This window comes from Apostichopus japonicus, chromosome 20 (genome assembly GCF_037975245.1).
Source record: "Apostichopus japonicus isolate 1M-3 chromosome 20, ASM3797524v1, whole genome shotgun sequence".
NCBI lineage: Eukaryota > Metazoa > Echinodermata > Holothuroidea > Aspidochirotida > Stichopodidae > Apostichopus > Apostichopus japonicus.
Window position 1 is genome coordinate 15393317 of NC_092580.1, and position 23730 is coordinate 15417046.

Sequence of the window (23730 nt, forward strand, 5' to 3'; positions counted from 1 at the left end):
AAACATTCACGACCCCGTACACCCGATGACCTGCAGTTTAAGCGCAGAAATACAACATGCCGAATTACATAAGCACACAGTGAATGCTAATCAGTGAAGAGTTATGGTTTTTGATGGGAACTATCAAGACATTAAAAGCATCTATGAAGCATTTCCTATATTTTCCTATGCCATGAAAGGCCAACTTGTCAGCTATCCTGTGATGGGTAGCGTTTAGCTAGTGAAAACTTCTATCTAGACTTAGGGACCACATTACTTTTGTGATATAGTGTGAAGTCAATGGGGCTTTTAATGGGCATATGCTACCTCAAACCTATTTACCACTTATTGAGTAATTACGAGTGATTAAGAGGGCCTTACAAGACAGTTTAAGCAAAGGCTCACTACTGTATGTGTGAATATTACTATATGTTTAATACAGGGCTTGCTCAGAGTGAAACTATTAATACAAAACCAACTCAGTGTAGTGTAGCTTTAACACACTCACCACCTGATCATTTAGAAACTGAGGAGCAGATGAGTATGGTTTGACAGAAAAATAAAATTTTACCAAACTTTAAAAAATTTATATCATCAACTACTCAATTCTGTGATCTGTCAAATCCATTTTCATCTGTCAAATCCATTTTCATCTGTCCAAAACAGTCACATCAATTCACCTTTTCCAGATGTCTGGTACTAAACAACTAGAAACTATTTTGTCTTATTACACAATGTCACACAGAGTCTCGCATGACAGACTGCCGTGCGAGTTACTGTCACAAATTCTGCCGGCTCGAGCCATCTACCATATCTACTCCTTAAGTGATCCTCTCTGAGACTAATTTATTTCTGGATTGGTTAAAAACAAGGCTCTGTAACCTACAGTTTGAAAACCCCTTAAAAAGATATTAAAAACGTTCTTTCTTTTCGTCTTTTTTAACGCATGAATGAACAAATTCTTACACATCCTATAGATACTATATAGCTCTTTGAATTGATCAGCGTGATATGATATAGCAGCTTCCACAGAGCTGACACCCCGATTGACAAATTTATGGCACCTCATTCCTCGCAATTTAAAGCATCAAAGTTTGACGGGCAAGAATTGAGATGACTCGTCATCAATTTCGGAAAGTGTCACGGACGGACGGGGGCCGTCGTCCTTACCCTTGATTTAATGTCGCTACCTCGATGGGAGTGCCGTTACAGCTCCGATAAGTCATCGAGATTTAACGGTCGATTGTTACCCGAATCTTTCAAATTCCGTGACCGAGCCTGAGGCTAATTTTTTTTTCAGTTATGGAAAGACTGGGTTCTTCAGAATGTTCCTTCGTTAAGGCCTCCAAATTGAAATATTCAAAGACATTCAGAGATTTCATGACGCTGGAGTCACTTACGGTATATAAATGTGTTCTGTATGTTAAATCTGCTCTCCTCTGGAAACGACATACTCTTTTAACCCACTGAAGGGTGGCTTTAGACACCTTATGACCGACATCCACAGGTTTAATATTTGGGGTTAGGTTCATAAATGCCTTCTCGTTCACCTCACCTTATTTTTTGTATTTATTTCCTTATACTTTTTATCATAGGAGGTTTCAAAGAGGCACTTATTTGAATAATGGCACTTTAATTTGGCTAAAAGCTTTCACAAATAACAAAGGCAACAAAAGCAAAAAGAAACTTCTTGCTGTGAAATAAAAAGGGAAACAATAGACTGCATTTGATGAAAAGTACAGTATCCATATCTGTCATGATGAATAAGTCCTATAAATTTTAAGAAATAAACTAGAACGAAGGTTTTCAAACTTTAAAGTGTAATTGCAATGGTGATTGAGGCTTCCAAAAAAAAAAAAAAAGAGAAAACAGTACAGTTGCAAAGTTAGTAGTTCTTCCTATAATCAAATATTTTCAGAAAATTTACTCCTTTACTTTGATCATCATAAGGTCGGAACTAGTCCTCCCCCCCCCTCCCCCACCTCAACTGCCACAAAGGTTTGTTTGGTTCTCTACTTGTTGTTCTAATATAATCGCTTTGTAACAATAATCTTGTCATTAAATCCACAGTAACAATTCAATTTGTTTTCGTTACGCAGCAGCCCTCAAGTTAATTACGGGGTGACTAAAGACCCTTAAATACGTATTGCTGAAGGGCATAACAGGTTTACACCAAAAAGGTATCTAAACATTGTTACTAAATAATGATCAAGCTGCCCATTTAGTATATAGTGAATAAGTATTTAGCTCATGAACTCTGTCTGCTTAAAACAAATATATCGAAATTTTCAAGCAAGAGAGAAAAATGTCAACCTTCAAAAATTATTTGCCTCAAAGCTAACAGTGACTTTATAAAGAATACCTGTGTGCTGCTGCTGATTAAAACAGGCTGTTAACTGTTTTGGCTCTAATTAAAAGTGAATTTGAATTTTGATTTTCTTCACTATGTCTCACAGTTTATGAAGAAGCATCAGTTTAAATAGTGAAAACAGAAGTCTTGTGTATTTTATTTTACTACAGTGAAAAAGCCATTTCAGGATGATTTAAATCATGTTTGATATTTCATATTATCAGATACAAAAGTACAAAGTCAAATACATAATGTTACATAGTCGTCCTGCCATTCAAGTTTAGCTTTTTAATTAATCAAAGCATTCAAACGGTGTACTCTCTTTTACATCAACCAATCAGAGAAAGCTTCATTGAGCAATAGCACAACTCTTTGAGCCTGCCAATCTAACATGCTTATCAGCAAGTGTCTGTGTGCATGTCATATTACCGTGCCATGATAGTGTAATGTAGAAATATTTGTATACACTGTCATGCTCATCGTTTGCATTACGTGTTACCCTATCATGATAGTGCTACAGAGATATTTGTATTAAAGGTTACACTGTCATGCTTATCAAAAGAGTCTGTTCACATGACGAGTAAATATCCTATCATGATATTGTAACAGAGATATTTGTATTAAAATGATACACTGCAATGCTCATCACAAAGTCTGTTTTCATGTCATGTTCCCCTATCATGATAGTGTAACAGAGATATTTGCAATAATGGAGTCACTGTCATGCTTATCAGAAACGAGTATGGTAGCATGTCATGCTACCCTATCATGATAGTGTAACAGATATATCTGTGCTAACGGTTACACTGCCATGCTAATCAATAAAATTCTGTTTGCTTGTAATGTTACCCTATCACAATAGTGTAAGAAAAGATATCTGTACTGATGGTTCAACTGTCATCAGCTCGTCATTAAGATTCAGCTTGCATGTCATGAGAACTTTAATCATGATAAAGTATAGTGTCACAGAGTTGGGTCATGTTACACTGTCATGATAGTGTCTCAGAGCTACTTGTAGGTCATGCTACACTGTCATGATAGTGTCTCAGAGCTACTTGTAGGTCATGCTACACTGTCATGATAGTGTCTCAGAGCTACTTGTAGGTCATGTTACACTGTCATGATAGTGTCTCAGAGCTACTTGTAGGTCATGCTACACTGTCATGATAGTGTCTCAGAGCTACTTGTAGGTCATGCTACACTGTCATGATAGTGTCTCAGAGCTACTTGTAGGTCATGTTACACTGTCATGATAGTGTCTCAGAGCTACTTGTAGGTCATGTTACACTGTCATGATAGTGTCTCAGAGCTACTTGCAGGTCATGTTACACTGTCATGATAGTGTCTCAGAGCTACTTGTAGGTCATGTTACACTGTCATGATAGTGTCTCAGAGCTACTTGTAGGTCATGTTACACTGTCATGATAGTGTCTCAGAGCTACTTGTAGGTCATGTTACACTGTCATGATAGTGTCTCAGAGCTACTTGTAGGTCATGTTACACTGTCATGATAGTGTCTCAGAGCTACTTGTAGGTCATGTTACACTGTCATGATAGTGTCTCAGAGCTACTTGTAGGTCATGCTACACTGTCATGATAGTGTCTCAGAGCTACTTGAAGGTCATGCTACACTGTCATGCTAGTGTCTCAGAGCTACTTGAAGGTCATGTTACACTGTCGTGATAGTGTCTCAGAGCTACTTGAAGGTCATGTTACACTGTCGTGATAGTGTCTCAGAGCTACTTGGAGGTCATGTTACACTGTCGTGATATTGTAATGAAGCTACTGTACTTTTATATTATGTTAAATCTGTAATATGAGTATTATCTACAGTTTATCTATAAAGTCAATGAATTACAAATTTCAGTAGTAAATCACATGTTGGCATGCATGGACACACTCAAATGTGTGGAAAGCCGAGGGATTTCTGACAAACTAATGGAAAAAACGAGGGTTGTGCATAGACGTGGCAAAGCTGAGGGGCAAACGTCAGGGAAATCGTTATTTCAATACACTACTGAATACTTGACTACATGTTCTTAACATAACTCTACAATGAAAGTCTGGAGAGCTTTTAGTCTTAAAAGTTTTTGAAAATATAAACAGCAGAATGTTAAGTTAACAATTTTTTCACAGACTCAGGGACCGTTTACATACAATACATAACTTTACAGTGCTGGTTGTATGGAAAGTTTGCATTAGGTTGTCAAGTTTCCACTTAACGGCATACAGACATACAGTACTGTACTTTTGTAACACAGATAGACATCTTGAAATATCTAACAATCCACATTGCACAATCTACAATTTGTATACTGTTTCTCTTTTCAGAAGCAAACCACCGATAAAAAAAAATGAAACTTTGAAAGCAATAACTTTGTCCCCTTCAACCCCCCCCCCAAATAGAAATAAGTAACCTCTAACTGTAGTTAACTAATTTTATTGCAGCGCATCGAGACTTTGTTGTGTAGTGCACTTTATATGAACTGTATTATCATTATTATTTTGTTTTTGTACAGTCAAAGGTGTTTTAATCATAATCTTATTGAGTTGAAAGTTTGTTGCACTTTAATACTGGACATGTTAAAAAGTCTCTTACCACTGTAACACTATATCAAATTTCTGTTTCATTGGGTTTTTTTTGTGTTTTTTCCTTCATATTCAACTCCCCCCCCCCCCCAAAATAATAATAATTGTTCAGTTACACACTTATCAGGAACAAAATCACTACAGGGTGATTCTGCAGTACTTCAAGTTGTGCAGTACCTCAATATTTACAGCAATAATGACATTTATGAATATTTAATATGGCCTTAGTACAGAAAAGCATTTTCTTTGAGGAGAATTTCATGGAATCCAAGACAACCGATTGGTTTGGCATCGTAAATGTATACAACAGGCCATGGAATATATCAAAGAGAAAATGAAAGCTTTTCTATTCTTTTGTGAGGAACTGTATAACTAGTCTGCTTTGTGTAGAGAGTTTTGATTAACGTTCGATATATATATATATATATATATATATGTATATATCTATATATATCTATATTTATATATCTTTATATATACAGTATATATATATATATATATATATATATATACATATATATATATATATATATATATATACATATATATATATATACACATATATATATATATATATATATACATATATATATATATATATATATATATGTATATGTATATATATATATGTATATAATATAACGAAAATCCACGTTTACTCCAAAAGAAAATATTATTAGAGAAAACCAGAGAAATAAGATATGACTCATAATTGACAAATAAGGAGTAAGTTTTACAAAATATATTGGAATTTTCGGTCCCCCTGGGACCTTCGTCAGCAATACTTGGCAGTCGAATGAGAAGTACAAAATGTGACACAATGAAAGTATGACGCTAGATAAGAGTAAGTTGCAATGATGGAATTAAAACCAAATAAACCATGACTATACAGGAAGCTTCCTGTATAGTCATGGTTTATTTGGTTTTAATTCCATCATTGCAACTTACTCTTATCTAGCGTCATACTTTCATTGTGTCACATTTTGTACTTCTCATTCGACTGCCAAGTATTGCTGACGAAGGTCCCAGGGGGACCGAAAATTCCAATATATTTTGTAAAACTTACTCCTTATTTGTCAATTATGAGTCATATCTTATTTCTCTGGTTTTCTCTAATAATATATATGTATATATATATATACATATATATATATATATATATATGTATATGTATATATATATATATGTATATATATATATATATATATATATATATATATATACATATATATATATATGTATATGTATATATATATATATGAATATATATATATATACATATATATATATATATGTATATGTATATATATATATGTATATAAATATATTTCAGATGAAATGTCAGTAGATATCATATAATAGCAGACAGGAGAACAAAGATAATGCTTATTACACACACAAAAAAGGTTCGTGCAAAACAGTATATGCTTGCACAGTGCAAAATGACGCAACAGCTACAGTACTTTATGTGTGTACCGCCATGTTGAAACTTAAACACGGAAATTTGCCAATCTGCAAATGCTTTCTGTATGGCAGCTGATTGTTTCATGTATATGGTGTAGAAGGCTTGTAGATGCTGAACACACTGTATTAAAATATTTGCTAAAACACAGTTAACTGTCCGTTAATATTCACAAAAAAATTGGCACAGGGACAGTTAAGGACTTGTTTAAAGACACAGAGTACTGCAAACATCAACTGTTTAAGGGGGGGGGGGGGTGGGGGATCCTTAAAGGAAAAATATAAAAAGTTTGATGTAGTAATTTGTTAAAGATGAAATTAGAAGAACTGTTGATCTGGCTTGCAAAACTTGGCGAGATTCAAATTTGATGAAACATTCAGATAAAGTCAGGCATGTATTGGCTTCTGAATTAGTAGATTCAGAAGAGAACATTGACCTTGGAGATGGTCATTTGTGGGTGAAGGTCAAGAATGGTACCGACCGGTTCATAATTGTCAAATGCTGTGTTATTGGTTTTGTAACGAAAGTCATTAAACGTCAGTAGAGGGTGTTTTGTTCATAGTTGGAAGCTGGTTGACTTTCTTGGAGGAAATAGGCAAATACTGTAATAGCAAATCTGAGAATGGGACTACAACAGGGTGGATGTTAGAAGTAGAAATTATCTTCCTTAAGCTGACAGACTTCACTCATGGGGATCTGTAGGTTGTAGTATTAAGACTGCTGATGTCAATGTAGCTGCCTGTATCCACGATAATGCTGCACTTTAACATCGTTAATGAAATTGACGATCATTACGTAATTGCTGGAAGCCTGCAGTGTGCATTGTATTGTTTTAAGAAAAAGGGGAATGTAACTTTTACATGTATGCCAGTGGCACAGAAAGTGATATCTTCGATATTTATTTCAATGACCAGTTGTTACATGATTCAAACAATACCTACTTTACACCGGAGGACAACATTTACAAAACCAATTTTACCAGCTTGACTTTTTCCCAAGCACATTAATATCTCTTACGCTAGATTTCATAATCCTCGTTTGGGTTTTAAACCAGGAAGTTTTTTATTTGAATTTTTTTTAAACAAAAACATTCAAGAAGGAATGCGTTTTGAAGAAATGAAACAAAGTTTGTGTGACGGTCAAGGTTGCTTCACTCGCAGATGATCCTGCAGTTGCGCAATGTTACATAATCCAATCATTGAAAAACTGGCAATCATGTGAGAACGTCATAGCAACAGAGAAACAACTGAACTGATTTATCCACAGAGGAAAATGTTCTTAGAAATATTTTGTATTTTGAACAAAGCCTTGAATATAAAATACATTCAATAATATAATTCCTAATATTCCCAATGTGTCAACTTTCAATGAAAAATCAGCAATTAAATTTCAAAAGGAAGAAAATTTTTAAAAACACAATAACATCTGCCTCAAGGATCGCACCTACCACTCGCTGTGCTGCATCTCCTAAATTATACCAAAACAAAGAAATACCTTCACAAAACAGAAGGTTTATTTCATATTTGTATATAAATGTCATATTGTCTTCCTCCTGATTTTTCCTTTAAATTTGACCGATCTCTGCTGTACAAATATACTTATTTAATACTGTAACAATTGGGCACTTTGGCCAAGATCGTTTGTCGGTAAAAAACAAAGGGATTGATTGATCGTGACTGTCCTACTTCGAAGATCACACCACAATAAGTCTGAATGGCTACCGAAAAATACAGATCCGTAAAGATAACAACTTTTTTTTCCATTTCTAGACACTTTGGTGGTAGAGTGAAATGGTGTGGCTAAGACTGGAAGTGTCCGAACAAAGAGGGCAGTACAGTGTTATAAGGTTACCAGTTCACTCTAGACACGGTAGATAGAGAGTGCTGAGGTAGTGAGGAACAGGTAAGGGATGAAGCAGAGTAAATACGTCTTCAATAAAAGTAAACCACTCAAAGAAAGAATTACCTCACAGTGCGCAAAAATGTTGTCAAATTTATTACTTTTATATTGTACCATTCTTAAGCAGTTGGCTTTACTATGAAGATTGCATCTATGGCTAAAATGAAAATGTGTTAATTAGTTTTTACTGGTCATCTTACACTTCTTATTTTAGTGTTTAATGTTGAACTTTTTGTCAGTTTTACTTTTTTAACTGTATTTCTATTTCATGATCCCATGCTCCAGTTGTCCAAAGGTTTGTATGGTATATGCCCAAAGTTAAAGAATATTTACAAGCTACCCCCAACCCAAACAATTTTTTTATTTTTTTTTATTTCATTCTCCAGTTGACCAAAGATTTGAATGGTATATGCCCAAAGTTAAAGATATTAACAAGCAACCCCCACTCAGGTTGCCTTTTTCATCTGTCCAGTACAGCCGTTATGAAACTAGAGTGTTCCTGTGGACATCTACTGATGTTTAGACGTTCTTGAAACTTCCATAGATTCAAACAGATCATAATCTATGAATGTTAAAATCACTTCTATGCATATTGATAATAGAATGATCAGGGTCACCGACTGGAAGTGACTGGTCATTGAGTGTGTACAATAGTAAATGGTTAACAGTTCACTATGGGCAAGGTAGAGCAGTAGTGCTGATGTCGTGTGGAGACAGGTTAGTTAATAACCTATGTAACGTGCATTATCTTTGACCGATCTTGTTGGGATCTTTAGCAAACGTCTTCCACTGAAAAAAAATAAACCATTTTATGTACATGTATACTCACTCTTGAAGGAAACCCTCTACTTCAACTGCGTAAAAGTCATGTCCAAGTTGATCTGTGACTTTAATAAAATTTCCAACCAGCTGACCTCCCTTGTAAACCAAAATAGCCGGCAGACCATTTCGGCACTGCGAAAAAAGGGAAACGGTTTTACAAAATTAACCATCACAATGTAGTTTTATCTTCTACCGTTAGTAATGTATTTGTCAAGTGCAGTAATTCTTACAGAATACCTGCTACAATTTTATCACAAATACCTACGAAAAGTAATAAAATAGTAAGTAATATATTAGTCAATGAAGTCAAAGAAGAGGTACACTAACACTGCAATGGTAGTAGTAAATTTGTAGTTATTTCGTACATCACGTAATGAGAAGCAATTACGTTTCCAATCAAATGAATAAACATAATGGTATAGTAGGAATAAACAACTACATGACTATCTGCACTTACTGATGGATACACAGAAGTACTTAATTGCAGCGTTGTATATGCCTCCTGTACTAATATATATAATATATATATATACTGTATCATGCATTGTGTAGGTCAATCACCAGGCAAAATGACATACTTGTCGTAAGCAAAAGTCATCATAGGACTTATCTACTTGCAGGATACTTGTTTGGCCACAAGTGATCTTGTGTGTTGTTACATGTAGTATAGTAAATAAACCTAACATAGTCATTGATACTCACAGTTAGTGTTCAACCAATTAACCTAATCGGAATCGGAATCGGTACGAATATTGCATAATCGGAACATAATCGGAATCGGTAAAAATTACGTGGAATACCAGTTATGTCATACCGATTATTCAAAAACATATGGAAGGTGAAAATATCATTATTGAAAAACATATGGAAGTTGAAAATATCAACTGATGTATTAGGTTTGTTCTTTTACTACGAAATATTAAAAGAAGACACCCTCGATACGTCTTTCACAGTGTATACTTTCATCAATTTACGCTGCCAGGGTCGCCGATTTTGCTTCCCTCGTGGTTAGTGACTTCAAATTTCTTGGCACAGTAAGCATAGCAGCAATACCAATTTCGCGAATTAACGAATGTGCTTGACAGGGTCGGAAATAAGCGGGGGCGATGGGCGATTCGCCCTCGCAAGTGCTAAAAAGCCCTCCTAAAGCACAATTACGAGTGCGAAAAAAAAATATAAGAAAATCGCCCTCGTTATATCAGGTGTCTGTGTAAAATTAATTGTGACATGCGTTTGCTTTAGCTAGGAATTGCAGTTGCAGCGCGAATCGCGCAAACAGTTTTCACATCTCGCATCAAATTTGAAGCAGTGCGAGAGGGTCGCGCACAATCACCGGGAAGTTCCCGTGGCAAATTACGGCCTGCACGAAGCAATGTCAGTACCAGCGAAAATATCCTAAAATCCTCACAAATCTCCGACCACATGGTAGCCTTACTTCACACTAAGTCAACTGCATGGAAATCTAACATTGCCATCTGTTTATTCGCTCTAGTTGTGTCGCAAATAAAAAATAAAAATATCCACGGAAACTGCAATCTTCGACCACATGTTAGCCTAACAACCACACTAAGTCAATAGGAAATGTAGCCTAACCATCGGTTTGCAAAAAAAAAAAAATGCGTAGCTTACTTTACAACTTTCAATTTGCTGGAAATCGGCATTTGTTTGGAAGGTACTGTAAGTGATATGTCTTATAGAGGGAATGTTATATTTTATATTGGAGTAGTTTCTAGTTATTATTTCTTTACATCAATCTGGTATTACATTTTAAAGTAATTCTAAACAAGTTACGATGGTACAATTTGCTTTTCAGTTTGATTGGTGTAAGCTTACATTTTCTAATTGAACCTGAATGGAGTTAAATAGGTAACGAATAGGTATGTTTAACTTCAAGTTCGTAACATTTCTATTTGTTCATAAACGGTATAATACTGAAAATAAGTACAAAATAATGTCGGAATGAAGGCAATATGTCATTAAAATTGACACTTTGGTAAAAATTGAAGATGGATGGTTTGTCTGAGATACTTTTTGAGATGGATATTTTGAGTAACTATTCTTAGCCCATTTCAAGCCATTAACAGGTGACATTCACGTCGAGGTGGTTAGGCCATTCGCTTAGCACAGTGCTGACTAGGTAGGATGTCATATTTCCGTATTTTGAAAATTTAAAAAAAAAAAAAAACTTTTTCTTTCTTTCCGAGAAACTACAGAGGTAATTTGGTACATATAAAATGATACCTTAGAGCCTTGTATAACAACGAAGCAAAAGGAAACAGGGGAAAATCACAACAATAATTGTTTTCTGTCAAACTTTATTGCCGATTTCGTATATACGAGATATTTTCTCATTTTCAAATAATCGGAATCGGAATCGGTACGATTATGAAAAAAATAATCGGTAATCGGTATTTTCTGTTATGCATAATCGGTTGAACACTACTCACAGTAGGTTACTGAGGTCCTAACTAAAGCATCATTCACATCAAGAAGAATCAACAAGGAACTTTATTAAGGAATACACTTTTGCTCATTGAGATCTACCAACTGCCCAGCCCTGTTGGTAGATATAGCTTGGGGTGCTCAATCTACCAACTGCCCAGCCCTCTGTTGGTAGATATAGCTTGGGTTGCTCAATCTACGAACTGCCCAGCCCTCTATTGCTAGATATAGCTTGGGTTGCTCAATTTACGAACTGCCCAGCCCTCTGTTGGTAGATATATATAGCTTGGGTTGCTCAATCTACCAACTGCCCAGCCCTCTATTGGTAGATATAGCTTGGGGTGCTCAATCTACCAACTGCCCAGCACCATGTTAGGAAATATAGCTTGGGGTGCTCAACCTACCAACTGCCCAGCCTCTATTGCTAGATATAGCTTGGATTGCTCAATCTACGAACTGCCCAGCCCTCTATTGCTAGATATAGCTTGGGTTGCTCAATCTACGAACTGCCCAGCCCTCTGTTGGTAGATATAGCTTGGGGTGCTCAATCTACCAACTGCCCAGCACCATGTTAGGAAATATAGCTTGGGGTGCTCAACCTACCAACTGCCCAGCCTCTATTGCTAGATATAGCTTGGATTGCTCAATCTACCAACTGCCCATCCCTCTGTTAGTAGATATAGCTTGGGGTGCTCAACCTACCAACTGCCCAGCCCTCTGTTGGTAGATATAGCTTGGGGTGCTCAATCTACCAACTGCCCAGCACCATGTTAGGAAATATAGCTTGGGGTGCTCAACCTACCAACTGCCCAGCCTCTATTGCTAGATATAGCTTGGATTGCTCAATCTACCAACTGCCCATCCCTCTGTTGGTAGATATAGCTTGGGGTGCTCAACCTACCAACTGCCCAGCCCTCTGTTGGTAGATATAGCTTGGGGTGCTCAATCTACCAACTGCCCAGCACCATGTTAGGAAATATAGCTTGGGGTGCTCAACCTACCAACTGCCCAGCCTCTATTGCTAGATATAGCTTGGATTGCTCAATCTACGAACTGCCCAGCCCTCTATTGCTAGATATAGCTTGGGTTGCTCAATCTACGAACTGCCCAGCCCTCTGTTGGTAGATATAGCTTGGGGTGCTCAATCTACCAACTGCCCAGCACCATGTTAGGAAATATAGCTTGGGGTGCTCAACCTACCAACTGCCCAGCCTCTATTGCTAGATATAGCTTGGATTGCTCAATCTACCAACTGCCCATCCCTCTGTTAGTAGATATAGCTTGGGGTGCTCAACCTACCAACTGCCCAGCCCTCTGTTGGTAGATATAGCTTGGGGTGCTCAATCTACCAACTGCCCAGCACCATGTTAGGAAATATAGCTTGGGGTGCTCAACCTACCAACTGCCCAGCCTCTATTGCTAGATATAGCTTGGATTGCTCAATCTACCAACTGCCCATCCCTCTGTTGGTAGATATAGCTTGGGGTGCTCAACCTACCAACTGCCCAGCCCTCTGTTGGTAGATATAGCTTGGGGTGCTCAATCTACCAACTGCCCAGCACCATGTTAGGAAATATAGCTTGGGGTGCTCAACCTACCAACTGCCCAGCCTCTATTGCTAGATATAGCTTGGATTGCTCAATCTACGAACTGCCCAGCCCTCTATTGCTAGATATAGCTTGGGTTGCTCAATCTACGAACTGCCCAGCCCTCTGTTGGTAGATATAGCTTGGGGTGCTCAATCTACCAACTGCCCAGCACCATGTTAGGAAATATAGCTTGGGGTGCTCAACCTACCAACTGCCCAGCCTCTATTGCTAGATATAGCTTGGATTGCTCAATCTACCAACTGCCCATCCCTCTGTTAGTAGATATAGCTTGGGGTGCTCAACCTACCAACTGCCCAGCCCTCTGTTGGTAGATATAGCTTGGGGTGCTCAATCTACCAACTGCCCAGCACCATGTTAGGAAATATAGCTTGGGGTGCTCAACCTACCAACTGCCCAGCCTCTATTGCTAGATATAGCTTGGATTGCTCAATCTACCAACTGCCCATCCCTCTGTTGGTAGATATAGCTTGGGGTGCTCAACCTACCAACTGCCCAGCCCTCTGTTGGTAGATATAGCTTGGGGTGCTCAATCTACCAACTGCCCAGCACCATGTTAGGAAATATAGCTTGGGGTGCTCAACCTACCAACTGCCCAGCCTCTATTGCTAGATATAGCTTGGATTGCTCAATCTACGAACTGCCCAGCCCTCTATTGCTAGATATAGCTTGGGTTGCTCAATCTACGAACTGCCCAGCCCTCTGTTGGTAGATATAGCTTGGGGTGCTCAATCTACCAACTGCCCAGCACCATGTTAGGAAATATAGCTTGGGGTGCTCAACCTACCAACTGCCCAGCCTCTATTGCTAGATATAGCTTGGATTGCTCAATCTACCAACTGCCCATCCCTCTGTTAGTAGATATAGCTTGGGGTGCTCAACCTACCAACTGCCCAGCCCTCTGTTGGTAGATATAGCTTGGGGTGCTCAATCTACCAACTGCCCAGCACCATGTTAGGAAATATAGCTTGGGGTGCTCAACCTACCAACTGCCCAGCCTCTATTGCTAGATATAGCTTGGATTGCTCAATCTACCAACTGCCCATCCCTCTGTTGGTAGATATAGCTTGGGTTGCTCAACCTACCAACTGCCCAGCCCTCTGTTGGTAGATATAGCTTGGGGTGCTCAATCTACCAACTGCCCAGCACCATGTTAGGAAATATAGCTTGGGGTGCTCAACCTACCAACTGCCCAGCCTCTATTGCTAGATATAGCTTGGATTGCTCAATCTACCAACTGCCCATCCCTCTGTTGGTAGATATAGCTTGGGGTGCTCAACCTACCAACTGCCCATCCCTCTGTTGGTAGATATAGCTTGGGGTGCTCAACCTACCAACTGCCCAGCCCTCTGTTGGTAGATATAGCTTGGGGTGCTCAACCTACCAACTGCCCAGCCCTCTGTTGGTAGATATAGCTTGGGGTGCTCAACCTACCAACTGCCCAGCCTCTATTGCTAGATATAGCTTGGATTGCTCAATCTACCAACTGCCCAGCCCTCTGTTGGTAGATATAGCTTGGGTTGCTCAATCTACCAACTGCCCAGCCCTCTGTTGGTAGATATAGCTTGGGGTGCTCAATCTACCAACTGCCCAGCCCTCTATTGCTAAATATAGCTTGGGTTGCTCAATCTACGAACTGCCCAGCCCTCTATTGCTAGATATAGCTTGGGGTGCTCAATCTACGAACTGCCCAGCCCTCTGTTGGTAGATATAGCTTGGGGTGCTCAATCTACCAACTGCCCAGCCCTCTATTGCTAAATATAGCTTGGGTTGCTCAATCTACGAACTGCCCAGCCCTCTATTGCTAGATATAGCTTGGGTTGCTCAATCAACCAACTGCCCAGTCCTCTGTTGGTAGATATAGTTTGGGGGTGGTGCTTTACCAGGTGACACAGCATGCAAGGTCCTGAGGTTTCTGGCTTGCACCCCTCAGCAAAGAATTGATTACAGTAATATTCAGGTATCCCTATCAACTCAAGGCTGGATAAAGCTCAGTAGCTAGAGTGCAGGGCTTGTATTAACTGGTCACTGGTTCCAATTCCATTCTAGTAAAAAGAACTTTAATTCCTTCCAATTTCTTTACAAATACTTACAAAATGATAACACGTTAAGTTCCAAGTCCTTAAATGCAAGTCAAAACTGCTTCGTTCTGACAAAGAGTGCTAAATTGTTAAATACTCTATGCTTCATGCCAACATTCTCATATACAGTAATATGACATTTGAAAATGTTTAAGTAAACCAGGCTTTTATCCTGGCAATTTTCAAAACAACTGAAAATACTTACAAATGAATGGCTAACTTGCATGGCAGAAGCGGCAGCTCGGCAAAATTTGACGTTTGGATATTCTTGAGCTAAACACTGGAAACAGCCGTCCATGGCATCACAGCCAGGAGTTGCCTATGGGAAGAAGATGAACAAACATAAAGGATATCTCTAAATACAGTTTACTTATATGCAACAGTGAAACTTTAACTTGTGATACTCCAATAATGTGCTAGATCTAGATCAGTTTATTATACATACAGTAGTTGTCTCTGAAGAGGTGCATTTTATAAATTAGTAAGGCTGTAGTACTGTGACTCTGAAAATAGCAAATATTATGGGTTTTTTCCCCTTCATCTTTTTCAAAAAACTTCCAGCCTCCACCGGGATTTGAACCCGGGCATCCCGCTTTATATGCGGACACCCTAACCACTAAGCTATGGACACTGATTGTATGTCCAGAGCCTCAAAACTGGTAAGGAAGGTCGTAATTCCACCGTAGGCGTTTGTCACCTGTATCGAACAATACTAGCTCTGTTTTGGTGATTATATATATATATATGGGTCTGTTCACGTTAAAGCGCCCAATTTGGTTGCCTGAGGTACCAAATTTTCAAATTACAGTAAAGAACTTCTGTTCTAAGTAAATAACATAACTAATATCTGCAATTTATGAATCAGAATTGACCAGAGCTTAAACTATTCTGGAAATTATATTCAAGATGGTTGAAAGTGTGACAATCTATAAATTTTCCAAAATTTGTTCTTTTTTTAATGGTGGTGTGTCATTCCATTGCTGCTACATTTGGGAATTCTGTTTTTATTTTCTTTATTAACACAAAATTTGCTATTGTAAGACAAGTTTTCAATGATATCGATGATGTTTTTTAAAAAATATTAGAGTATTGTCAGAAAATATTCAATCTTTCCTGAAATAAAGTTAAAAAAGTTTTTCTTTAAAGAACAAAATTGAAATTAATAGTTACAATTATACCATAAAATTAAACCACAACATAAGCACATATATTAACCAAAAGCTGAAAATTCTGGGTCATGTCCTCTCAGAATTTTTTTTTTCTTGACTCTTGTTTCGGACATCACCCCCCAAAATGATCTTGTTTCGGACATCACCCACCAATGGTTTACCTAATATATTAAACCTAATATTTAGTAATAAACCAAATGATGTTCATTTAATGGCAATAATAATGAATAGAAAAGCATTTTAGTAAGTTGATACCTGTACCAAAAGAGATCTACAGTATGGACCCTTCATAGGTTCCAAGTTCAAAACAAAGAAAACGGATACTTGGATCCAAGTGATCAACAAGAAAATTATTAAACGAAGGCCATGCTTGTTAATACTTAGCAATATATATCATTACATCAGGATATGTTAACAAACAGCATCAAATTCATTTGAAATAATGAAAAATGCAAACACTTTTTTTATAGATTTGCATTAGACTGTCTTGGACTATGTTTCGGACATCACCACAACTGTATTAGTGCATCCCTGTTATGTTTTCTACACAATGCATATCATATTAAAAGTTAAATTTGTAACAAAGGGGTCTTTGTTGTTGACAAGCTACCTACAAGGTATGACAGTTTTGAACTTATTATACAGTAGTTCAAATCCTCAGTGTTCATTAAAAGTTACTTTATGAGTGTTTCTGACATCACTGAATGTTTTGGACATCACCTTGGAAAAATGTTCACAAAGCTGCATAACAACAATATGAAGTAATATTTTTGCTATTCAAACCTGTTCAAGCAACAAAAGTCGAAGCACAACAGTCAGACAGTAGCAGATTTACACTAGATATTATGAATTTTTGAGGGAATGCAGTTTATTAAAACACCATAGACTGGGAAATCAACAAGGTGTACTGAAAAATAATGGCACTGTAAATTCTTGGAAAAAAACAAATGCCCTGAGGCACATATTTCAAATTGAACATCTGGACAGAGCCTATAGGTGAAAAGATAGGTGATCAGTGAAAATCTGAAGGCTTGGTGTAAATGATAACCCTATTTAATGTAAATGAATAATTACTGTTTACTATATACTCAATTCATACATATATCCAAAATACACACATGTAGTTTAGATCCTCCTGCAAGCAGGAACTCGCAAAGAAGCCATCATTGGCTTATCAAAGCCGCAAGCTGACCGAAGTCAGTCTCTTACATTCATATTTAACGTCCATGATTATGAATTGTCAATTGTCAACAACTCTGTAACTTGACAACATACATTAATCTTGGAGTGACACAAACTCGGGACCTAATGATTGAAAGGCACCGGCGTTAACCACTGAGCTAAAACTCCATAACACTCCACATAGTAACCATTCATTGATCATCATTTGCAGAAAGTTAATCTCTGCTTCACCACATTCGTTACCTGTCCAGCATACCTTTTGCATGGCCAGCGTTCACCAACACTTCCCAGAAACATCAACTTATGTATTATTTTGCAGAAAATGGTATTATTATTGACTGCAAAGAAATTTTCCCCCCAAAAGGGAAATAGAATTCTTTTTGAATTTTACAGTTTCCACATTTCCATCATTATCTAGATGAAGTCTGCAATAATTGAAACAAACAGCAAATATTTACCATTTAATAAATATACAGATGTACACAGGAGACATCCCTACATAGATTATTTGGCACCCACCTGTTGTAGCTAGTATCATTGAGTCTACTATTTAAACAATTTTCAGAGGGGAGGTATCATATCCTAAACTCTACTAGAATGCTTGGTCCTATTTTGTAATGTCAGCAATATCAACTATTTTGCACCCCTTCAAATGGTACCCACCCGCTCCCACCACCTCCTCATGCACCTTTGAGCTGGATCTGCCAATGTTGAAAATTGCTTCCACTGGCCCAGCTAAGCAACAGTAGTAGCCTATACTACTGTAGTAGTACTCTAAGTACTAGTTTAAATATCCTTCTTTATTGAGATTCATCATGCCTTGGCTATTATAATGTGAAAAACAAGTATTCATGGTTTGTACAAATACTCCTTGTCACATATGAATTAAATTTTTTACTTTGTAAGATTGTTATGATTTAAGCTTATGGCCTAAACTTACATTTAAGTATAAGGCCTAGATGTTATGATATACAGCAGCTCAGCAAATTGCTCAGCTTTATCCTTAAGTTTCATAATGATAAATATCTGTATACATATCACTAAAGCTCTGAAGTCTGAAGCAACTCGGAATGAAAACATGGTCATGCATGATGCACCACTCTGTGTATATTAATACTGTTGACACCATCAAGTAAACCTGGAGGTTTCATCACACGGTAAATCCGCATATCAGTCATAGAGGGTCATGTACTGTAATGTGTTCCAGGGTGGTACTAATAATCTGATATACTGCATTAATCTCCACATTGCCCATTGTGGTTTACTAACTAGTACAGTAAATGTATATTTGGGCTTAGAGCAGCAGACAACACAGAGTTACCTAGCAATGTCTGTACCTTAACATTATAGTTATAGTCGTTGACCAACATTTATACAGTAGGTTAGATCACCAGACATGTTCCACGGTCCTACTACTTAGCTAACATCTTCCCAAAGTACTGGTAGCTATTCTTGACAACCATCAAGTTCCCATCAACAGTTAAACTGCTCTGACATAGGGTGTTATAGATGCACACTGATTCCAAACATATAGAGTGACAGATGACACTGAACGGTGTTCAGTTTTCAAAGTGACGTTGACATACTATGCTGTAGACCGATGTGATAGAAACATGAGCTACTGTGCTACAAAACTCGTCTAGGCCTATTCCAATTGTGTGTAATTAACTTTACAATTCTCAATATGATATTGGGAAATATCAAATTGGTACCGCCATGGAAGCTGGAACACATCACATGACAGTCCATGCATGGTACCCACGTGCCCTTTGATGTAGTTCTTTTAGCCTATAAATAGGCTTTCTATGGTTGTGACAAATAGCTTGATTCAAGCTATAGCAGACAATTACAGCATTACTTTCTAATGTACTGTAGACTGTGATGGCATCCTGATACATGTATATATATATATGTAAGAAAAAATTCACTAAAGGTTTTTTTAACTTCTTCAGTACTAAATGATGGAAAATTGTAGTGTTAATGATGTCAGTTCTAGAAAAATCCAAGTAATTTGATGTTCCCAGTAACATTCATACCCAAATATGTAGAATATCATTTTAGACTTGTCACAAGTCATCAAAAGATGAATACATGTTGGTCAAATGACACCAAAAGTTAAGAAGCATTCTGTTGTAGGATCTTAGTGTATTCTAGCACACTGAAATCAACCAATTGAATCATTCAGTGGAAACTAGTGCTGTTTTACAATATGTTGGATTCACAAAAGTGATGTCCGAAACACATGGTGATGTCCGAAACATACTTTTAAGTTTATTTTGCTATAATATTTGGTAAAGATGGAAAAAGTTTTGAGTAGTGCAGTATGTATGTTTGTAACGATAGAACTTGTCATAATATATGAAGTGCTCATCTATTGTGTCTTTTTTTCAAGCAACATAGAGCAATATTAATTAAAACTTGTTTCGGACATCACTGGTGTTTCGGACATCACACACATGGACGGAAAAATTGAAATGGTTATAAAATCAAAACGGATGAGTTGAAATGTGTCAAGTACATACTGTAGTTGAGGGAGTACTTATGCTTTAATTAGAGTAACAAAACAGTCTTGTGGGTTTTAACATACTTCATATATTAGTTGCTTCATGACGTTTCGGACATCACCAAAATGTGGACGGAAACATTTTGCATGTTGTTTAACTTTATCGTGTAGTAAAATGTGGCTGAATGGACATGCATCTGATATATATTTTATTTGATACAACTATGACAGTATTGAAAAGGGACACCACTTTCAACATTTGTTATTTAACCCCAAACTATGCCACTCATAAATTAGTGTATAAATGTGGACGGAAAAAGTGATGTCCGAAACACTGGTCCAGTTTCGCAATAATTCGCAAATTCATCGATGAAATTTTCTGAAATATTTATGAGAGGGAACCTATAGCCACAAAGTTCAATCATGACAAAATTTGGAGTAATCCTCTTTTGGAGTTGAGAATAGATCAAAGTACAAATTGTGCAGTTTGAAAATGGCAACATTTTCCGTCCACATTTCGGCACTTCTGGGAGTATTAGCATACCATATGCATATCTCAGGAAATTGTCTATGCTATGGTAGGTACAGCTAGGTGGACTCTATCCATGGGGATAATATTTGTATCTCTAGAATCTCTAATTATTTTGTCACAATGCTCCAAATGCCATTTATGCTAATTTGGGCGCTTTAACGTGAACAGACCCATATATATATATATATATATATATAAATGAAAATCGTAGTGAGTTGGAAAATCAAGAAGAGTGAAAAAACTTTCAGCCTCCACCGGGATTCGAACCACGGGCCTCCCGCTCTGTACGCGGACACCCTAACCACTAGGCTATGGACGCTGATTGTATGTCCAGAGGTTCGAAACCGGTAAGGAAGATCGTAATTCCACTGTAGGCGTTTGTCACCTATATCGAACAATACTAGTTCTGTTTTTGGTGACATATTTTGCCCTATTCTAGAGATCAAACATGATGCTATCCAACTCGAAAATCATATATATATATATATATATATATATATATATATGTATATATATATATATATATATATATATATATATATATATATGTATATATATATATATATATATATATATATTTATATATATATATATATATGTATATATATATATATATATGTATATGCCTACAGTGGAATCTCAACCTTAGTTACCGGTTCGAACCTGGACAGACAATCAGCATCCATGGCCTACTTGGTTTGGGTGTCCGCATATTTAAAGCATGATCACTCCCCCCTTGGCCCCCCCCCCCCCCCCACCAGCCCCTCTTCCATCACACTAGTAGCAGTACCAAACAGTTACTGTAAATAACAGTTTCCATGGGCATAATCTTGCATAAACATATAAAGTCCCGCAGGTCTGTCACTTGGTAACGAGCTATGTTTGTTCATTCACGCTATGTACTGATGAAATTGTGACAAGCTCTGAAATGCTAACATTTATCTGGATTTTCTTATACAATGCTATTTTTTTCTATCCAGCAGACTTTCCACACCCCCTGCAGGCAGACCAACACGACCCACTGTACAATTTCAGAGTTGTTTCATTAAATTGAGTACAGCGGGTGATAGGTTACACATTTGACACCTTCAGGGCATGTACCAGGAGGGTGTAAGCTAAGATGGGGATAAAAAAGCCAAAAATAAAACACAAAAAAATAAGTTTAATAAGAGCCAGAGACAGCGACATCCAGCTTAGAGCCAAACCAACCTGTAAATGTCATGCATCAGTCTCGGCTAAAACTGTCTAAACTTGATCGTTAAAATGCACCGGGCTTTACGTAATTTATACAAAATATGTTCTGCAAGACTGCATACATTTGTGAAGCAATTATGCCCCCCATACTGATCATAACTCACCAAGCGGTTGCGACAATTATGCCCGCCTGATTAAGCTCTGCTAGTCCATGCATTTAAATGTAATTTGGATCGAAACTTTAAACACTAGTTCTGGCGGGAGGGCAAAAACGTATGACGATGAAACGATAAAGATAGAAAAACGATAAAGATAGAGAAACGATAAAGATAGAGAAACGTAAAGAATTTTGTGGAGATGAGAAAGACAAATGAGAATGAAAATACAAAGACCAGGTACTGGGAGGATACATGACTCAGAGTCGAAGTTATAAATTATGTATCAATGATTGATTGATTGATCGATTGATTGATTGAATCAATGAAACGCTCTGAAGTTAGAAAGTTCCGAGAGCAAAAAATAGGGTCACCAGTGCTTAAACCTCCCCCCCACCCTAAAAAAAAAAAATTGAAAAGGTAAATGATCGTGATGTCTGCTTCACACAATGTTAGTAGAACCACAGATAAAATCGTCATTTTTATTAAATATGCGACAACAGCATGCATCTGGATCATGGGGGGGGGGGAAGGGGGTTAGGGGAGAGTGGTAATGATAGAGTATGTGGGCATTATACACTGTACGTGCAAGCCTAAAGTTTTAAAACTCGCAGTAGACTGTCTAAAAATGCCAGTGCTTAAAAAATCTAAACAGCTAATATCAAGGGCTCACTGGCATATTTCCTCATACAGAGCAGGCTTTTGAGAGCAGCCCAATAACATTCGCTGAAAATGAGCGGTAAAACAGAGCTTATTGATAGGTACGGAAATTGTGACGATTCTTTTACTGATGATTGTAAGACCGACTTTACAGATGGCAAGTTACAGCAAAATCCACTGGCATTTAGCCAGTTAAATATTCCAGATTTTGGAGATTTGGAGACACGAAATGATAATTACTGTCTGTATACATAATGATCAAACAAGTTAATATCATATGTGAGCAATATAATGATCAAGAAGTGGAACAGTTTGGTACTACGTCAAAGGCCACCAAAGATGACTACATAATTTGGTCAAGAAACATTCTAGACCTATGTCACATATCAAGATTGTCATAACTCCCTCGGAAAATCTCTCCCTGCAGCAATCGAATATATTGGAATCTTTTTAAAATACGAGCGCTTGAGGACACAGTTTTAAAAAGTAACATGATCGGATTTGAGTTTACCAATAGTGTAGGATTGATATGCATAGAGTATATATATCATAACTAGTAAATTTAGAACCCTGGGAAACTAGGCAACTCACTCATAGCAAATGTGCTGTTAGACACACTGCAGTATCACAACAATAAAGGAATAAAAATAAGAAAAACAACTTCCCAAAATTCATAAGCAAATGTTGTGAGACTGCAGGCGTCACTGACGGAAATATAGACAATTGATACGAGAATTAAGCAACCGCACTGACGGACACTGATATTTTGACCCTAGGAACCATGTTGGCTTCCACTGTCAGATTCTTTTTAAGTCAAAGAATAAACAAATATCATATGTCTGTATGTGTACAGCTTATATGGTACGATATGTAAATTGATGTGGCAGAAAACACACTTGATAGCAAGCTGATATATATCAGATAATGCAGGATGCTGAACTGGGATTTTAAAGTAAGCTGGATCTAGATAATCAACACTGTAAGTGTAAAAGTGTACCACAGTCTACAGTAGCCGGAGCACAAAATGTATATGATTATTAATTATTTATACATTAGAAAAATTCATGATCGTTTTTTTTCCTGTTTGGGATATCATCGGGTGAA

General features: G+C 37.3%; 1 protein-coding gene across 3 annotated transcripts in view; it reads right to left on the reverse strand.

The window, feature by feature from the left end:
- The window catches only part of LOC139960832 (phosducin-like protein), a 65558-nt gene that overhangs the window by 13577 nt on the left and 28251 nt on the right, over positions 1-23730 (reverse strand). For 2 of the 3 annotated variants that reach the window (XM_071959420.1, XM_071959418.1), the window contains exons 6-7: positions 15437-15550; positions 9109-9233 (exon numbers count right to left, since the gene is read on the reverse strand). In XM_071959420.1, the coding sequence (XP_071815521.1) occupies positions 9109-9233; positions 15437-15550 (239 nt within the window). Of the gene's footprint in view, positions 1-9104; positions 9234-15436; positions 15551-23730 lie in introns of those variants that run through there. The other variant, XM_071959421.1, reaches the window with a different exon arrangement.